The 15,937-nt window shown below is 52.2% G+C and overlaps 8 protein-coding genes; 4 read left to right on the forward strand and 4 right to left on the reverse strand.

Moving 5' to 3' along the window:
• Window positions 1-1,191: 1,191 nt before the first annotated feature.
• Window positions 1,192-2,967, forward strand: RCC_06390 (probable t-complex protein 1, alpha subunit; the record flags this gene model as incomplete). The annotated part of the gene is made up of 1 exon (XM_023771651.1): window positions 1,192-2,967. The coding sequence occupies one exon, from the start codon at window positions 1,192-1,194 to the stop codon at window positions 2,965-2,967; it is 1,776 nt and encodes a 591-aa protein (XP_023627419.1).
• A 355-nt stretch (window positions 2,968-3,322) lies between these two features.
• On the forward strand, window positions 3,323-4,834 carry RCC_06391 (related to protein SNF7; the record flags this gene model as incomplete). XM_023771652.1 has 3 exons in its annotated part: window positions 3,323-3,375; window positions 3,440-3,842; window positions 3,899-4,834. The coding sequence occupies 3 exons, from the start codon at window positions 3,323-3,325 to the stop codon at window positions 4,832-4,834; spliced, it is 1,392 nt and encodes a 463-aa protein (XP_023627420.1).
• Window positions 4,835-5,315: 481 nt separating this feature from the next.
• Window positions 5,316-6,877, reverse strand: RCC_06392 (uncharacterized protein; the record flags this gene model as incomplete). XM_023771653.1 has 4 exons in its annotated part: window positions 5,316-5,495; window positions 5,560-5,937; window positions 6,057-6,362; window positions 6,461-6,877. 4 exons carry the CDS (start codon window positions 6,875-6,877, stop codon window positions 5,316-5,318), a joined length of 1,281 nt encoding a protein of 426 aa, XP_023627421.1.
• A 158-nt stretch (window positions 6,878-7,035) lies between these two features.
• On the reverse strand, window positions 7,036-7,503 carry RCC_06393 (uncharacterized protein; the record flags this gene model as incomplete). 3 transcript variants are annotated; one of them, XM_023771654.1, is made up of 2 exons in its annotated part: window positions 7,036-7,110; window positions 7,210-7,503. In XM_023771654.1, the coding sequence occupies 2 exons, from the start codon at window positions 7,501-7,503 to the stop codon at window positions 7,036-7,038; spliced, it is 369 nt and encodes a 122-aa protein (XP_023627422.1). The 3 variants fall into 3 exon arrangements, with proteins under 3 accessions (XP_023627422.1, XP_023627423.1, XP_023627424.1); XM_023771655.1 differs by having other exon boundaries at window positions 7,100-7,159; XM_023771656.1 differs by lacking the exon at window positions 7,036-7,110 and having other exon boundaries at window positions 7,195-7,503.
• A 1,586-nt stretch (window positions 7,504-9,089) lies between these two features.
• On the forward strand, window positions 9,090-9,405 carry RCC_06394 (uncharacterized protein; the record flags this gene model as incomplete). XM_023771657.1 has 2 exons in its annotated part: window positions 9,090-9,229; window positions 9,291-9,405. The coding sequence occupies 2 exons, from the start codon at window positions 9,090-9,092 to the stop codon at window positions 9,403-9,405; spliced, it is 255 nt and encodes an 84-aa protein (XP_023627425.1).
• Window positions 9,406-9,768: 363 nt separating this feature from the next.
• On the forward strand, window positions 9,769-11,235 carry RCC_06395 (uncharacterized protein; the record flags this gene model as incomplete). XM_023771658.1 has 3 exons in its annotated part: window positions 9,769-10,683; window positions 10,739-11,090; window positions 11,144-11,235. 3 exons carry the CDS (start codon window positions 9,769-9,771, stop codon window positions 11,233-11,235), a joined length of 1,359 nt encoding a protein of 452 aa, XP_023627426.1.
• A 680-nt stretch (window positions 11,236-11,915) lies between these two features.
• Window positions 11,916-12,284, reverse strand: RCC_06396 (uncharacterized protein; the record flags this gene model as incomplete). XM_023771659.1 has 2 exons in its annotated part: window positions 11,916-12,077; window positions 12,156-12,284. 2 exons carry the CDS (start codon window positions 12,282-12,284, stop codon window positions 11,916-11,918), a joined length of 291 nt encoding a protein of 96 aa, XP_023627427.1.
• Window positions 12,285-13,173: 889 nt separating this feature from the next.
• RCC_06397 (probable putative serine/threonine protein kinase) lies at window positions 13,174-15,320 on the reverse strand (the record flags this gene model as incomplete). XM_023771660.1 has 4 exons in its annotated part: window positions 13,174-13,573; window positions 13,622-14,030; window positions 14,080-14,379; window positions 14,432-15,320. The coding sequence occupies 4 exons, from the start codon at window positions 15,318-15,320 to the stop codon at window positions 13,174-13,176; spliced, it is 1,998 nt and encodes a 665-aa protein (XP_023627428.1).
• Window positions 15,321-15,937: the final 617 nt, after the last annotated feature.

Raw genomic sequence — 15,937 nt, forward strand, 5'->3', positions numbered from 1 at the left:
GAGACTGGCAACGAGAGCGGTGGTGAATATCTTGGTTTCGTTTGTCGTCGTTAATGTTTAGAAGTCGCTGAGATTGGGCTATGAAAGTAGAGAGGGACGAGCTGTCTTATGTCGTCAACAATCCCTACCATGTAATAAAAGTAGACTACAAATATCCCTACCTAGGCAGACCCCTGCACGGCAATACGAAGTTATTTGAAGGGCCACCTTGTCCGAAATAGTTCCACGTCGACGACTGCTTCATATCTGCAAGTACCCTAGCATTCGTCGGATTAACAACGTCGATTCTTTAGTCCTGCAGCAGAATGCTGAGACGCAGATTTCGGGCGGTGTATAGGTATGTAGTCGTATCTGAAATGTCTCATTCCGGTAGAGTCGATTGATCACCAGCATTCAAGTCTCTCGATACTCACCACGACATGACATGTTGTATCATGCTTCAGCTTTCAGACGTGATTGAGCCCGTAGCGCCTCTTCGCATCGGACGTGAACCGACCCACAGAGTCCTACTGAGCAAGCCCGGTGCTCGTGCGGTAGCAACGAACCAATGCCCCAAAGAAAGCGGCCCTCTGCTCACTCAGAATAACTTCCTACGCAAAGAGACGCTGTGGAGACATTCCTACAGCTTGAGGAACCGGTATGAGGCGTGAGCGTGCAGGCTGGTGATCTCGTGCGCAGTGAACGGCTCGGTATCCCAGGAAGAGCCTCTCAGTACCCATAGGCGGACATCACCGTAGCTCCGGGAAAGCTGCCTGCTTCTCGCCCGGTGGAAATAATGGCTGTCGTGGCTGCAGGCTGGCCGTGTGGCTCCCTGAAACGGAAGTATTGCACTTGACGTGAGTGTACGGGGAGAGGCCGATCATGTTGACGGTGTGAGAAAGCTAGTCCTTCTGTATGCAGTCAACGTAGAGTTGGTGGTAACTTAGTTGATGAAAGGACAAAGGTTGGAGGATGAAGAGCGCGTCTCGTTGCATCAATATATTGATTAGTGTAGACATCAATATCAATCTCCTCGTTGATCACCTCACAAAAAAGTTCTAGCACCTTGTGAAGCTCTAAACCATCACCAAACCAAACCCCACGACCATACACGCTCACCAATCTTCACTGAGGTACCGATCGAGCTGCTCCGACCAGACGTGATACACAAGCACCAACAATCGACCAACTCCCTCCCTTCCCTGGCCAGCCATGGCGGGCATCTTTGAGCAGTCGCGCAACACGGGCACCTTGTTTCTAGGAGGTCAAAAAATCAGCGGCGCAGACATTCGCGATCAAAATGTGCTCGCCACACAAGCCATTGCGAACATTGTCAAGTCATCGTTTGGACCTAGCGGACTGGACAAGATGATGGTGGACGACATTGGCGAGGTGACAGTGACCAACGACGGCGCGACCATTCTCAGCCTGCTCAACGTCGAGCACCCGGCCGGCAAGATTCTGGTCGATCTGGCACAGCAACAAGATAAGGAGGTTGGTGATGGTACAACAAGCGTGGTACTGATCGCGGCCGAGTTGCTGCGGAGGGCAAATGAGCTTGTCAAGATGCGCATCCACCCTACCACCATCATCACCGGCTACCGACTGGCACTCCGCGAGGCGGTTCGTTACATGAACGAGAATGTCAGCACAAAGGTCGAGACGCTTGGCCGGGAGAGCTTGATCAACATCGCAAAAACGAGCATGTCCAGCAAGATCATTGGCGGCGACTCCGAATTCTTCTCCAACATGGTGGTCGATGCCATTACCAGCGTCAAGACCACCAACGCACGCGGCGAGACCAAGTACCCCGTCAAGGCCGTCAACGTGCTCAAAGCGCATGGAAAGAGTGCTACGGAGTCACAGCTGATCCAGGGATACGCACTGAACTGCACCGTCGCCTCGCAGGCAATGAAGACGAGAATTGTGGATGCGAAGATTGCCGTCTTGGACATGAACTTTCAAAAGGAGCGCATGAAGTTGGGTGTGAATGTGGTCATTGACGATCCCGCACAGCTGGAGAAGATTCGGGAGCGAGAGTCAAGCATGGTGGTGGAGCGGGTGGAAATGATCCTCAAGGCTGGCGCAAATGTCATCTTCACCACCAAGGGAATTGACGACATGTGTCTCAAACACTTCATCGACAAGGGTGCCATGGCTGTGCGGAGATGCAAGAAAGAGGATCTCAGACGGATAGAGAAGGCTACAGGTGCGACCATGATCAGCACCCTGGCGGACATCAACACTGGCGACGACTTCTTCGACCCAAAGGCGTTGGGTGAGGCGAAGGAGGTTGTTCAGGAGCGGATATCAGACGACGAGCTCATCCTCGTCAAGGGACCAAAGGTGCACACCGCGGCTTCCATCATTCTCCGCGGCGCAAACGAGTATTCGCTTGATGAGATGGAGCGCTCTGTTCACGACTCGCTTTCTGCCGTCAAGCGCACACTMGAGTCCGGCCGCATCGTTCCAGGCGGTGGAGCTGTGGAGACGGCGYTGCACATCTACCTCGAGGAGTGGGCAACAAGCGTTGGCTCCAGAGAACAGCTTGCGATTGGAGCTTTCGCAGCATCTCTTCTCGTCATCCCCAACACACTCGCAATCAACGCAGCAAAAGACAACTCCGAACTTGTCGCTCAACTCCGCTCGCGACACGCCCTCTCACAACGCACATCCGAGCCGGCATCCGCACACGCACCTGCCGCTTCTGCAAATGGCAACCCAACACCTCCCGCTCGTTCCTCCACACAGCAAGCGCTGGACGCAGACGCCAAGGCATTGAGCAAGGCGAAGGGGTACAAGAACTACGGTCTGGATCTCGCAAAGGGCAAAGTGCAGGACTGTGTCAAGGCGGGTGTGTTGGAGCCTAGCATGAGCAAGGTCAAGCAGCTGAAGTCTGCAGTTGAGGCTTGTGTGGCGATTATGAGAATCGATACGTTGATCAAGTTGGATCCGCCGCAGCAGCAAGATGATGGTCACGGTCATTAGAAGGGTTACGAGTTGTGCATCGGAAACGAGAGGGAAATGGATGTATGCGTAGCAGCATGAATGTGATGTAGAGATTAAGGCAATCAAAAGCTCATGCCTCTGACTTGAACTTGAGAACGTACCAGTGGCCTACTTCCCTATTCCAAACGTACAATATCATGAGGCGCGTCTATGTTGCTCATGTGTCACTGCCACCGCCGCTTGGCACGTCGGACTTGCACGTGAAAGCGAAAGACTTTGTCCCTTTCTTTCATCATCATCGTTCCCCGCGCTAAGAAACGGTTAGCTTGATCTGCATCATCTTGCATCGCGTCCTCGTGGAACAACAAAACATACACCCAAAGACCCCGACAGGATGCCCAACTCCCTCCTCGATTTCCTTCGCACTCACGACGAAGCGTTTCGTAGGTATACATCTCCCTCAACAACTATCAATCTGCCATCCTCCTCCTTATCTAACAAGCTTGTACAGCCGCGCCCGCCTCGCATCTCTCTACTCCGATTTCACGTCACAACGATCCACGAATCCAGACGGCTATACCGCAAACTCTACCGCTTGGCTCCGCGCTCTTTCTTCCGCGGCGAAAAATGGAGTTCTACCGGGAAGATTCGTGATTGAGATTGGGGAGGAGTTATCGAGGAATTTGGACTGTGAATTTGGAAGACCTCTCGCGCTGGAGGCTGTCGTCGAGGATGCGGTTAGGAGTGGCAAGTTGATTGAGAAGGGAGAGTTTCTGGGGAGGAAGGAGAGTCTGTACAAGAAGCGGTGGATACCGACTGTTGGGGAGGTGGTGGGCTGGGGTTTGAGGTCTTTGGGAGTTGCTGGCCGGGGAAGGTTTATCAAAGGAGGTTTTGTTGTCGTTGGAAATGTCGAGGTGAGTGTTGTATACGATGCTCGAAAGGCAATGAAGTGCTGATTCGGTATGCATAGGCCGCGGCGAAGACTGTGCTGGATCACATGGAGAAGACGACGACATCACCCAGCTCGAGGGTCTTCTCCAGGGAGCTGTTTGAAAGCAGCTTTGCACCTGCGTTGGGTACAGAACGACTTACCAAGGACGATCTCTCCGTTCTCCTCACACATCTCGCCCGGGATCGAGAAGCAGCATCATATGATCCTATCTCTGGAACCCTCAAGTTCAAGTCCGCCTCAGAGTCACAATCGTCCGCAATATCTGAAGAGGACATCTCARTCGCGTCTCTCCGCTCCCTGATCTCCTCTTTAGAACCACAAATCTCACAACTCAGCGCGAAGATTTCCCAACTCGATGTCTCAGCCCGAGAAGCTGTGGCGAAGAAACAACTCCACTCCGCCAAGATCGCTCTACGACAAAAGAAGGCCGCCGAGACAAAACTCACGCAAAGAACGGCGACTTTGACACAATTGGAAGATGTGTACGCAAAGATCGAACAGGCAAGCGATCAAGTGGAGATCGTAAAGGTCATGGAGCAGAGTGGAGAGGCTCTGAAGAGTCTGAACAAACAGACTGGTGGAGTGGAGAGGGTACAGGATGTCATGGATGGGCTGAGGGAGAGCATGCAGGATGTGGAAGAAATTGGGCAGGCGATCAATGAGGTTGCTGCTGGTGAGGTGGATGAGGGAGAAGTTGAGGATGAATTGGAGATTATGGAGAAAGTCGAGAGAGAGAAGCGCGAAGCTGTTGAGAGGGCTGAGAGGGAAGAACGGGAAGCTGCTGAGAAGATTGAAAGGGAAGAGAAGGAGGCCGAGGAGAAGGTCGAGAGTGAGAAGAAGGAAGCACAAGAGGCTGAAGTTACGAGGCTTAGATTGGCTGAGTTGGAGAGCGTTGTTGATAAGCTGCCTGGCGAGAAGCAAGAGGGAAATGAGGCGGAGAGTACCACCGCTTAGGGTGCTGAGAGGTCATCTTTAGGCAGGATGATTCGCAGCTGATAAGATTGCTTGTGCTGTATCTGTATAAAGCATATGACGACTTCACGATCAAACTAATAGAGAGCTTTCATAGTACTATTTAGTTTCCTTCTGCAAGTAGATTCTGGTAAGAACTGGTTGACCAGCTATCTGAGATGGCCGCGTGGAGCGCGAGATTGGGTCGTGCTAGTATGACAGCCGTTTCCCCAGCAGGACCGGGTACAATCATGAAGACACCATATCCCCCCACAGCTCCAATGCAAGCCAGGAGATACTGGACGTGGAGGATAAAAGTAGGCTCGCTGCCTCACGACCGGCATGCAGCCCGAAGCTGCACATATCAATTTCTGCTTCGCTTTTGAACGTATCCTCTGCGCCCAAGGAGCGCGAGACGACTCATCGGCAACCTGATGCCCACTCCGATCATAGTCTAGCCGTGAGCATACTCACGCGACTGTGCTCACTGCTCTGCCGTCTCAGAGTTTCCGAAAAGATACTCCAACTCAGCCGCAGAGAGTCTTGCCACGCCCTCAGGGGGTAGCACGCCATACTTGATCGATCTCGGCGGCAGCGAGTCGTTTGGACCATATCCAGACCCAGCGCATCGGATTTGAACTTCCACCTCGCCTTTGAGTCCAAGCTAGAGAAGGGAGACCAATGTCAGCATGGAAAGCTCAATTTGAGAATGAAACGAAACAACTCACATCCAGAGCTGTCTTCGTTCCCAAAACCTCCAAATCGATCCTGGTTCCCTCGATTTCAAATGTGACATGTTTAGCACTCTTGCCCATGCGGAGGGAAGCGTAGTTCAATGCGCTGAAGAGTGGGGCGTCATTGACGACTAGCACGGAGAGACGGTGGCGATATTGGTCAATGAATACTAGTCTGACTCGCTCGATGATCTCAAATGGTTCGAGCTCCTCCGAATCTTCGAGCTCATCTGGTATTGGAAGTGGTTTGCGGGGGCTGGGAGAGTTATCTGTGGCGTTACGTTTGGGTGGATGTTGAGGGGGAGGAGCTGCTCCGCCGCCGCCGAGGATCTCAGTGTAGCATTCGATGATGTCGGAATTTTCCAGTTTGAGCTACGATGATCGTTAGATTGTATTTGATGATATTGGGAGAGTTGGTGGGAGTATACCTCACGAGGCGTCTTCGTCCTGTCCATCTTGTCTCCCTCGGTGTGAAAGCGACAAACACCCACTGGAGATCCTAATCGCACCTCGAACGCTTCGCAGGCCTTTGAGATTGGCTGATCAAGGCGAAGGCGAAATTGCATCGAGAAGCGTGTGTCGTTGCGGAAAGTCACATTGACGGTCTCGTTTTGGGCTGGCGGATGTGTCTCTTCGATAAGTGCGGCGTAGTCTCCCTCATCGAGATAATGCATGTTGGGCGTGGTCTGAGATGCGGGAAGAGGGTGAGCGCCGCGAGTGCAGGATTCCTTGAGGTGGATATCAATCGTGTCGCCTTGCTGCATGCCTAGTAACGCAGCTGTTTGGCCGTTCTCGAGCTAGGAAATAATGTCAGATGAGGAAAGTCTCGTAAAACACGAATCAAAGTCACTGCGGCGAGAGGCGGTGAGGTTGGCATGTGAATGAGCTTACTGACCTCCGTGGTTTCATACCAGAACTCAAGCATCTGAGGCGAACTGCATGTGGTGCAGACATGGCTTCGAATTTGGTCCAATGCTTTCTTGATGTTGGTCTTGATACCGAGCTTGTATGATTTCTTGAAGTATGTGAGGGGGCCATCACTATCAACGACTGTGATGGAAATTGAGTCTCGGTTTTGCACGCTAAATGCCGCAACATGTCCCAACACGTCGTTACTAGAAAGGTGACGAGGTTCGTTGTCTTCCTTGTCTATGTTGCTTGGGTTTGGGAGACCGGTTTGTCCAAGAAGTCCTGCCTCATTGGGAGCAATGAATGTGGGACCATGGTTGATCTGGTTGGAAAAGGGCGTGTGGGACTCGCCGTGATCGTTCTGGTCGAGAACGAACCCAGGAAATCGATTTGTGCGCTCCATTGTCTCGAGTACAGAACGATGTAGGGGAATTGGTATGGATAATATCGGTGCAAGTGAGTGGGTGGATGAAAGGTGTTGTTGTTAAGGTGCAGAGTATTGATGCAGCAGAAGAGGGTAATAACAAAGTGAAGAATACGAATCGGCTTCGCCATCGTCTGTTAGCATGTGAAGGAAGCATCGCCGCCGGTGCTCTCCACGTGAACCTCGATGAGGTCGTCATGCTCAAGTTCCTGCTGTAGAACAACCGATGTTAGCAATCTCTTGCCATTGTGAAGCCGATCGCTGCGCTCGTGTCAATGCCTTGTGATATCAGATGGTCAGAGGCTACTTGCCTCGTTTGGTGACCTCAAAGCATCCATTCGCACTCCGTCGAAAATGAACCGACATTGCTTGACATTGCGGCCAATGTAGTTGGCGAAATGCGCCATCGGTTTACCCATTGGTCGGTCGCGCTTGTAGAAGATATCGAGACTTTTGCCACTACCAATTTCCTCGAAGCGAAGATTCAACTTCTCGGTGGTGGCTGGTGGACGTTCATTGTCGTCAAGCATTAGTACTTCAGGCTCAGCACGGGCATCGTCCGCAGCATCGCCGCTGATGGTGTTGGAGCTGTCTCTGGAAGACATAGCAATTGCGACGGGATGGATGTCTCAAGGCGGCCAATGACGAAGAGAAAACGGGCTGTCGTCGCGGAGTGAAGTCGGTGGTTTTGTCAAAAGAGTGTTGAAGAGGAACAGAGTTTGAGAGAGCTGAGAGGGAGACTCCAATTTTGGTGCGAAGGCTTTTCTGATCTCTCTTCGCGAGGTCAAAATAATACACCCGTATTGCTGAGATGAGCTCAAGCTGAAAGTGGGACACGCCACCATGGGTTCTGAGAAGAGTAAGAGATCAGAAACAGAACTCCGGAGCACACTGCGACGACAAATCATCTCGTCCAAGATGGCACTGAAAAGCTGTCAATCCGTGCTGAATCCGTTGTGCAGGGACCTCGTGTGTGCAGCCATACAATGAAGAGCCGGTAAAGTTGAGGCTTACCGACTCTCCTTGTAGTGTTGACGACAACGCTCTTGAACAAATCAAATACCTCTGGGCACACAACGAAGCAGCCTCGCAGAGAGTCAAACGTCCCATCGAAGGAAATCGTCTCAGTCGTGTTACGTTTGCAGGCGGCGCTACATCTTTGACCGTTGCAGATAGGACAGTAACTTGTAATATCACTGGGCCTGGTATGTACCAAACATTCTGCGAAAATCAAGGGCCATCGGAATTGAAGGTTGCCGACTCTCCTTGCAGTGTCTATGACAATGCTCGCGAACGGGTGGGTGGTTGTRGGCGAAATGAGAAGTAGCCTCACAGAAAGGTGGATTTTCTTATCGAACGACGACTTCTTGAGGATATTGTCGTTGTTGCAGAAAGCACGACATCTTTGACTGCAGGTCAGGTGGCATCCTTCAATTTCACCGGGCCTTGCCTTCAGTGCTCACAGACGGTGAGCGTGACGATCTTATGATGGGTCCATCGAATCGTTTCCATTGCTAGGGTACTACTTGGTGCTTTGTTTTGTTTTGTTTGAGATGTGATAGGATGAGGTGCAGTGAGAGATGTGATGTAAAGTGGGCAGGAACCAAGAAATGAAAGATGGAAGGAGCAGGGGCGCCACGTTTCGCCAAGAGACGAGACCCGACCTCACCTAGACTTTCACATTCCCTACACCATTAAAGATACTTCCTCAATCGTTCAAAGTCTCAATCTCTTACCTAGAAATTGCTTGTAGGTCAGTCGCGCACAATAGTGAGGTGACTTGAGAGCACAAGGGAAGGTCAGCTGCCTAAAGATGCTCGCCGCAGTGAGCAGGTATATCGCCAGGCTTCTCTCTCTTCTTCTTCGCTCTTCTTCTGTCTTTCTTGCATCAACAATTGTACGCAAGGCTTCTTTTGACAAAGGAATTTGCTCTTTATGGTGGCTCAAATTGAAGGCAATCCAGAACTTGACATGAGAATCATGCACCGGAGCACTTATCCTTCCTGTTCCTTCGCTACATGGCAAGCAACTACTGATTAGGAAATCAACGGCCTTGGATCGATCCCTGGACCGAGGAACGATTCTTATGGACTGCTGTACTCTTGAAGTTCATGAATGCTGAATTTGCTAGACTTAGGGCAACCAGGCCCCATTCGTGGCGAACGGATTTACTTCGCCGGTCTGAGCAGCTATGCCTCAACCGGGTTGTCTGGTCTCTCACTTTGGCCACTACCGATATGATCTTGCAGCGAAGAGGTGGGAGCCTCTTCCCCGGAGCCCTTTGAGAAGGCTCTCTCCGGCAATTGGCCGAAAAACTGCTTCGAGGAAGTCGTGAGTGTAGTCCCCGGATCCTGAGAATTCCATCGAGTTGCTGACATACCTCATCTCCTAGAGCACTACCCAGCACTTTCGGCAACTTGATTCCGAAGATGGTCCTGGCGGATAGCAAGCCTGCGAGATGCGGGCTTTCAATCAGGCATGTGCAGTCTAYCAAACGCATGAAGTGAATGAGAATTACCCGTCCCCCTGGATACGGTTACCGGTGGATCCTGGCTAAGTCAGCGAGCACGTACTTGTCGTCCAAGCTGCCCGCCCCGCCCCGCTAGCTCCCCTCGACAATTGGCAATGGTGGAGATAGTCGACCATTGTACTTTTCTGGCCCATGCGGGAAAGTCTTCGAACAATAGAAATCAATCCACAATGTCGAAGAAATGCTATTCAGCTCCAGAAGACTTGTTAAGGCAGCCTCTTCGCCGCATCAAAGACCATCATCCTTCTTACCAACTACCATTCCACAATCCCAGATATCACCGTTCAGAAGCTCAGCACGCCAAGGTCAAAAGTTCAAGTCCAAATCACAGTCATCAAAGATGGAAAACTACAACGATTGCCGTGACTACGAGTTGCTGCCTGACAACGCAGACCCCACCTCTTTCCAGAACAGCACCTCGCTGTACAGCACCAATTTCACAAACATCGGTAACCCATTCTTCGACATCTATCCACACAGCATGTCGTACAACTTTCCAACGACACCCTCGAATCACCCAACTGGTCGCGGAATCTATCCAGACCTGCCGGCCTATTTGGTCACCCCGCACGGCCAGCTTGGTCGGCCGATCAACTATCCCTACTATCACACCAACAACAGCATGTCTCTGCAGCAGACACCCGCCGGCTCCTCCCATCCGCCAATGATGTACAGTGACATCGCTACCTCCGGCATGCACGCCACGGCACCGGTCGCTCAAGTGTTCGACGGCTCCTCCTACAACGGCGAAAACCACGCCTTCTCCGACTCCACCGAGAACTACGCCAGCACCCCAACGTCCAAGCCAAGTGGCATGCTAACGCCGACTGCGTCCCCGCAGTCTCCTGCGTCGGACCTGCCAGCCGTGCCGCTCTCTCAACTCCGCTACAACAGCTTCGAGGAGGCTGAAGCCGCATCATCTGGCCGCATTCCACTGCAGATCGGAGACGACGACGACTGGGAGAGTATGGAAGCCAACAAGAAGATTCACGTTGCTACCATTATGGCTGCGTTCGATGTGGCTTTCCGTCGCACTCCCAATGTGGCGCTTACCGACACCGAGAAGGTTCGCTGGGTGAAGTATCAGACCGAGCAGAACGAAAAGGTCACCAAGTACATCGCCAAGGAACCCAGAGCCAAGGAGGTAGCTGCGTGGATGCTACTTGAAGCTCTTATCGACACCCACAAGCTGGGCTGCAAGAAGGGTTTCCGCGTCGCTGACGCCGACAAGCGTTGCTCCCAACGCTTCACTCAGGCAAGTTTCCCTCCCCTTGATCACGATTCACGAATACGTTGCTAATTTTCCACAGATGGTCCTGGCGATCGGCAGATACGCTGTCATCCGCTTTGACGTCGTTCGTTTGCTGCGCATCGACGAGCTAGCTACGTCGCCCTCGCTCAGCGTTACTCGCAAGATTGCCAACTGGCGCGGCAACGCCGGCAAGGTGAAGCGCGATGAGGAAAACAAAGAGCTCGCCGCCGCCAAAGGTGTTGAGTACAAGACCGTCCTCGGCGACAAGCGCAAGCTCAAGCCTCTCGAGCCAGCCCTTGTCCAGGATCAGGAGGATGACTTCAGCATGGATACGCCCACCAGCATGATCAGCGGAACCAAGCGCAAGGCTCACTACGATGGTGACGATGGTGACTTCGATCCGTCTTCGAGTTCGTCCATCTCCTCTATCCTACCCCCTTCGCAGCTCCACTGACACTCCCAGGTCCATCCAAGAATGGTCGCAAGACCGCCACCCCCGCCAGCAAGCGCACCAAGCGCGCCACGGTTGTCGCCGGTCCTGATGCCGACATGTGAGCGAATTGCACAGACAATTAAAAGGTATGCTTCTTCTTGCTTTTTGCACTCCCCACTTCCCCATTGCACGTACTTTGCGACCCGGCGCGGTCAGGCAGGCAGACAGGCAGACAGGCAGACGGGCAGGCAAAGGGGCAGGAATGGCATCGCACGATACGATGATGATACCTTATGATGGCATGAATGGCACGAGCGGCATGGTCGGTAAGAATGGCAGCTGTTGTCGTCTTGAGCGATGGCGTTTGGGGGTCAAGGAAACGGTCAGAACAGATGGTGTTCGGGACAGAGACACCCTTGCAGCGCATTCAAATTTGCACAGCGAAAATGAAATTTTATGAATGAACCTCACTCCTCTCCCATTCCATTCCATCAGTGCTGTCGTTGGTATGACCGGACCGCAGCCAAGTCACATCGCCGTCAACCTGCCGCGGCCACTGGTTGCATAGTCGATGAAGTCCGCAACGCATCCTCCAACCTCACAAACCAGCCCAACTTATCTTCCCCAGCCATATCCCAGCAACGAACGAGTTGAATCCACAAGCCATCCATACTCCCAACACCTCGCTAAACTAAACCCACAGAAACAGCCCTCTAAACATTTCATCATCATCAGCTTCAGCTTCAGCACAATCACCCCAAGAGACGCCCCCAAACTCACTCACCTACCTACTACATCTTCCTCACCTCCCATCCGCATCCGCAATCTCCTGCTGCAAAACAATACTATACACACTCGCCTTCAAAAGTGTAAAAACAGTCGTAGTCTTCCTCTCCAATCCCCTCAAAGAATCCAGAATTTCCGCTGAGGGATTCGCTGCTAATTCCCCGAGAAGTCCTGCTAGCTGTTTGTTCCCAAAATCGAGGTCAGAGATTGTAAATCAAATCAAATTGGTATTGTAAATGAAGACTGCGTAACGTACATCATCGAGATTCCCGACAAGTTTGGCGTATTCATCAAGGACTTCTTGCTCGAGTGATGAGAGGGAGTCTTCGCCATCTTGGGCTACTCGACGGGCGTTGGTGGAGTTTGCGTTGAAATTTTGATCCATTTTGGAGTGGGGTTCGAGAGTGGAAGTGCTTCCTTCTCTTTTGAAAGAAGTGTTTGTGTGTTTTGATTATGTCGAGGCGAAAGTGTCGAAACGCGAGATTGACGCGTCTTGGCGGTGGTGTGAGGAAATAAATACCTAAGGTACCTACCTTACATTTCACGACGCGACCTCATCAACCACAGCAAAGATCTATCGGGTTTGAAATGTCGGGCATTTTCATTGGGTTTGGAGCTCTTCTTCATACACATGTCGCGCTTTTCCGCTCATCTATCCTTTACCAGCTTTTTGTTTCTGTCTTACGTTGAGAAGAAGAGCGTTTACATACAACATGCCTTCGTTTCCCCAGAATTCAAAGAATGAAGAAGCATTACAGAAATACAGCAGTCAAGCTACCAGGTTTCATGGACGGTGTTTGCAAGAGCCTCTATATGATGGAGGCCGACCTCGTCTTGATGTGCCCGCTTCGAATGGAATGTTCTTCACATCAATTGGTTGACAACAGACTGTAGCAAATGCGATGATTCGCAAGCAAGTGACAAGAAGTACAACAACCGGTCTAGCATTTCTTTTCAAGGTCATAATAATCGTGGCAAGCTTTCTTTCTTGTTTGGATCCACTCACAGCAAGACCAAACCAGTACAGTCCCGACCCCAATCAACTCCAGCACCCTTCCGCTCAACGCCCGCCGCAGTGCAATATTTACAAATGTAAGAGCAGCGAGTTGCAGTGTATCACTCCGGTATGACAGTCTCTCTCTCGGTATTAGAGTAGTCCACCACGGGGAGATCGTTTCAGGTAGGTGTATAATGATGCTCCGTATGCGGCCGTCTTTCCTCATCCTCATCTCGTTTCTCCTGCGCCAATTTATCGCCGTCGCGTAGCGCCAAGGCTACCGATGTCCGTTGCCATTCATGTCGTGGTGATGCTCTCCGTCATCACCATCGTGATGTAGTGTAACACTGTTGAACTCCTCAAAGGGGTCCACAATCTCCCCACCAGGCGTCTCCAATCCTGAATCAAGCGGTACGCCTTTCATCTTGCTGGCCGTGACTCCAAATCCCTTGTTCGAGCCAAGATCCACGCTGTGACTCTCTTTGACATTTCTAAAGTTGATGGTATCAACGCCACGGCCCGTGTTGGGGATGATGGGTGGCTTCGAGTGGCGAAGAAGAGCCCACGATGTTGAACGAAAGAACGGGTGAGACTTGACGTCTGAGGCGCCAGCGCGAGATCCAAGTCGGCGGAGCTCATCCTTGATGAGGAGTTTGCGGATGAGGGACTTGCAGAGGCTAGAAAAAATGTCAGCAGATTCCATCATGTGTTGGGATGTAACTTACTTGGAAATGTTAGGAGCTCCGGATCCCTCGGGAAACGGCACTTCATCCCTCAAAATATTGGCAAAGGTTGCGTTGCGATTCTTGCCTTTGAAAGGCGTCGTGCCGAACAGCATCTCGTAGATGAGAATGCCCAAAGTCCACCAATCAACAGCACTTGTATGACCACAGCCTTTGATAACTTCAGGCGCAATGTATTCTTCCGTACCAACAAACGAGTTTGTCCGGAAGTTGTTGATACAACTCTTGGTGTCAATTGTGGGCATGTTGTTCGGCGAAGGGTTGCTAGAGATACCACCGCTTGCATTGCGGCCTCCGGCGAGGATCATCCCAGGAACACCACCGGCGTCTGACTGCTTGGACAAGTCAAAGTCCGAAAGCATGATGTGGCCAGACTGATGGAGTAGAATGTCTAGAGTCATTAGCGGGTGAAGGACACTGCCTGATGGTGGAGTACTTACTCTCGGGCTTCAAATCTCTGTATATGAACCCCATCAAATGCAGATACTCCAAAGCTGCTGTGACTTCAGCCGCATAGAACCGGGCGGCATCCTCATCCACACATTTGTTCGGCCTGGTCTGTAGTGCCCTGAAGAACTCTCCTCCACTGCAGTACTCCATACATAGATATAGATGGTCCTCTGATTGGAAAGAGTGGTACAAGGTGACGATGAACGGATGATTGCTCGTGGCGAGGATTTCCTGCTCAGCGAGAGCACGCTTGATTTTGTTGCGCTTGATCATCTCCTTCTTGGAAAGGACTGTGAAGTCGTCAGCATTTCACCTCACGTTCTTTTCAGAATTGCTTCCCACCTTTCATGGCATATAATCTCGCACTCTTCTTCTCCCTGACCAGATATACTTTGCCTACGTCACCCTTGCCAATCAACTTGATCTTGTCAAAGCTGCCAGGTCCCACCTCCACATTTCGGACCTTGATGCTGTTACTACTGTACGTCCGTCTGAAGGCGATGCTGTTCCGCAGCTTGCCGGGTGTAATAGGACCTTCCAGCCCTGGTGGCAGCAGACTGTCGCCCTGGGGTACTGTCTCGACCATGCTCAGCGCGCTGGAGTTGCTGTGTTGACCAAAGCCATTGRTCTTGGGCAGGGGAGTTGCATCATCCTCTGCCGTTTGTGGTCTACTGCCGCTGCCCTTGGACTTGAACAAGCCTTGGGCATTGGGTGCACTGGCAACTCTTCTCAGCTTCCTCGCGAGCTCCTCCTTGCCTCCACCGCCGCCATTCTGCTTATCATCCGGGGAGAGCTTCCTCGCGGCGGAGGGTGAGTCGGGCGGAGTGCCGGGCATGCTCCCATCATCGTGGTGTCGTAGAGCCGGTGGGCCTTGATGTTGAAAGTAGGGATTGGCATGTGCAATGGGACTCAAGCCATCATCCAGCGGGTTGCCCTCGGAAGCTACCGTCGTACTCCTACTCCGGCCGATGTGCGGGATGAAGCGGCTGTTTCGCAGGCTCGACTTGTTGTTGTCCTTGTGCTGGGATTGCGGCGTGCGAGAGCCGTCATTTTGCCCGTCGTGGGAGCTGGCCGTGTCCGCCGTTGAGCCATCATGCTTGCTGCTGCTGCTGATGCGGAAGAAGTTCTTGATCTTTTGGCCGGCCGAGTTGTTCACCTTGCCGTTGCTGTTCAAGCTGGCGCCGGAGAAGACTCGCTTCCCGTTATCGCTGGTGGTGGTGGTGCCGGGCATGTCGTCGTCGTCGCCTCACATTTCCGTCCACGCAAGCCGGGCTCGGAGGAGGAAGGTCGGGTGGGTGTGGGGGAGAGGAATGAAGGATCGAGAGGAGTGGAGGTCAGAAGCAATGCCGTCCGTTGTCGAGATTGGAAATCTGGCAGGAAGCTCCCGTCCTGGACAAGGGTGCGGTTGACGACGTACGTGCGCAGGATGCCGTTAGCGGTTGGGGTATGCGGGTACAGGATAATAACTAATGATGGATTCCAAACGACTGCATGGWATGATTACAGAAAACACCGGGCCAAAGACACAAGACACACTACCAGCCGCCTGGCCAACAATGTTCAATCGATCGTACAGTAGCTGGTGCTATGGAGAATGACTGCGGGGGGCGCAGCAGGCCGTCGGTAAACATTATTTGGCTGGCTGCTTGGTAATGCACGACGCACAAGCTGGGTTCAATCGGACTCGGCCCGCCTTCCTTCGCGCCTTCCGGGTGAGGACGGTCTCGCCCATCCACCTCACCTTCTTCATCGCCTGTTGCTTCTTCTTCCTCTCCTCATCTTCTTGTTCATCACCTCCTCATTGTTCTCGAAACCACGGTCCCATCAATTGAGAGGCGTCCAACGGTT

The sequence above is a fragment of the Ramularia collo-cygni genome (genome assembly GCF_900074925.1).
Source record: "Ramularia collo-cygni strain URUG2 genome assembly, contig: RCC_scaffold09, whole genome shotgun sequence".
Lineage (NCBI taxonomy): Eukaryota > Fungi > Ascomycota > Dothideomycetes > Mycosphaerellales > Mycosphaerellaceae > Ramularia > Ramularia collo-cygni.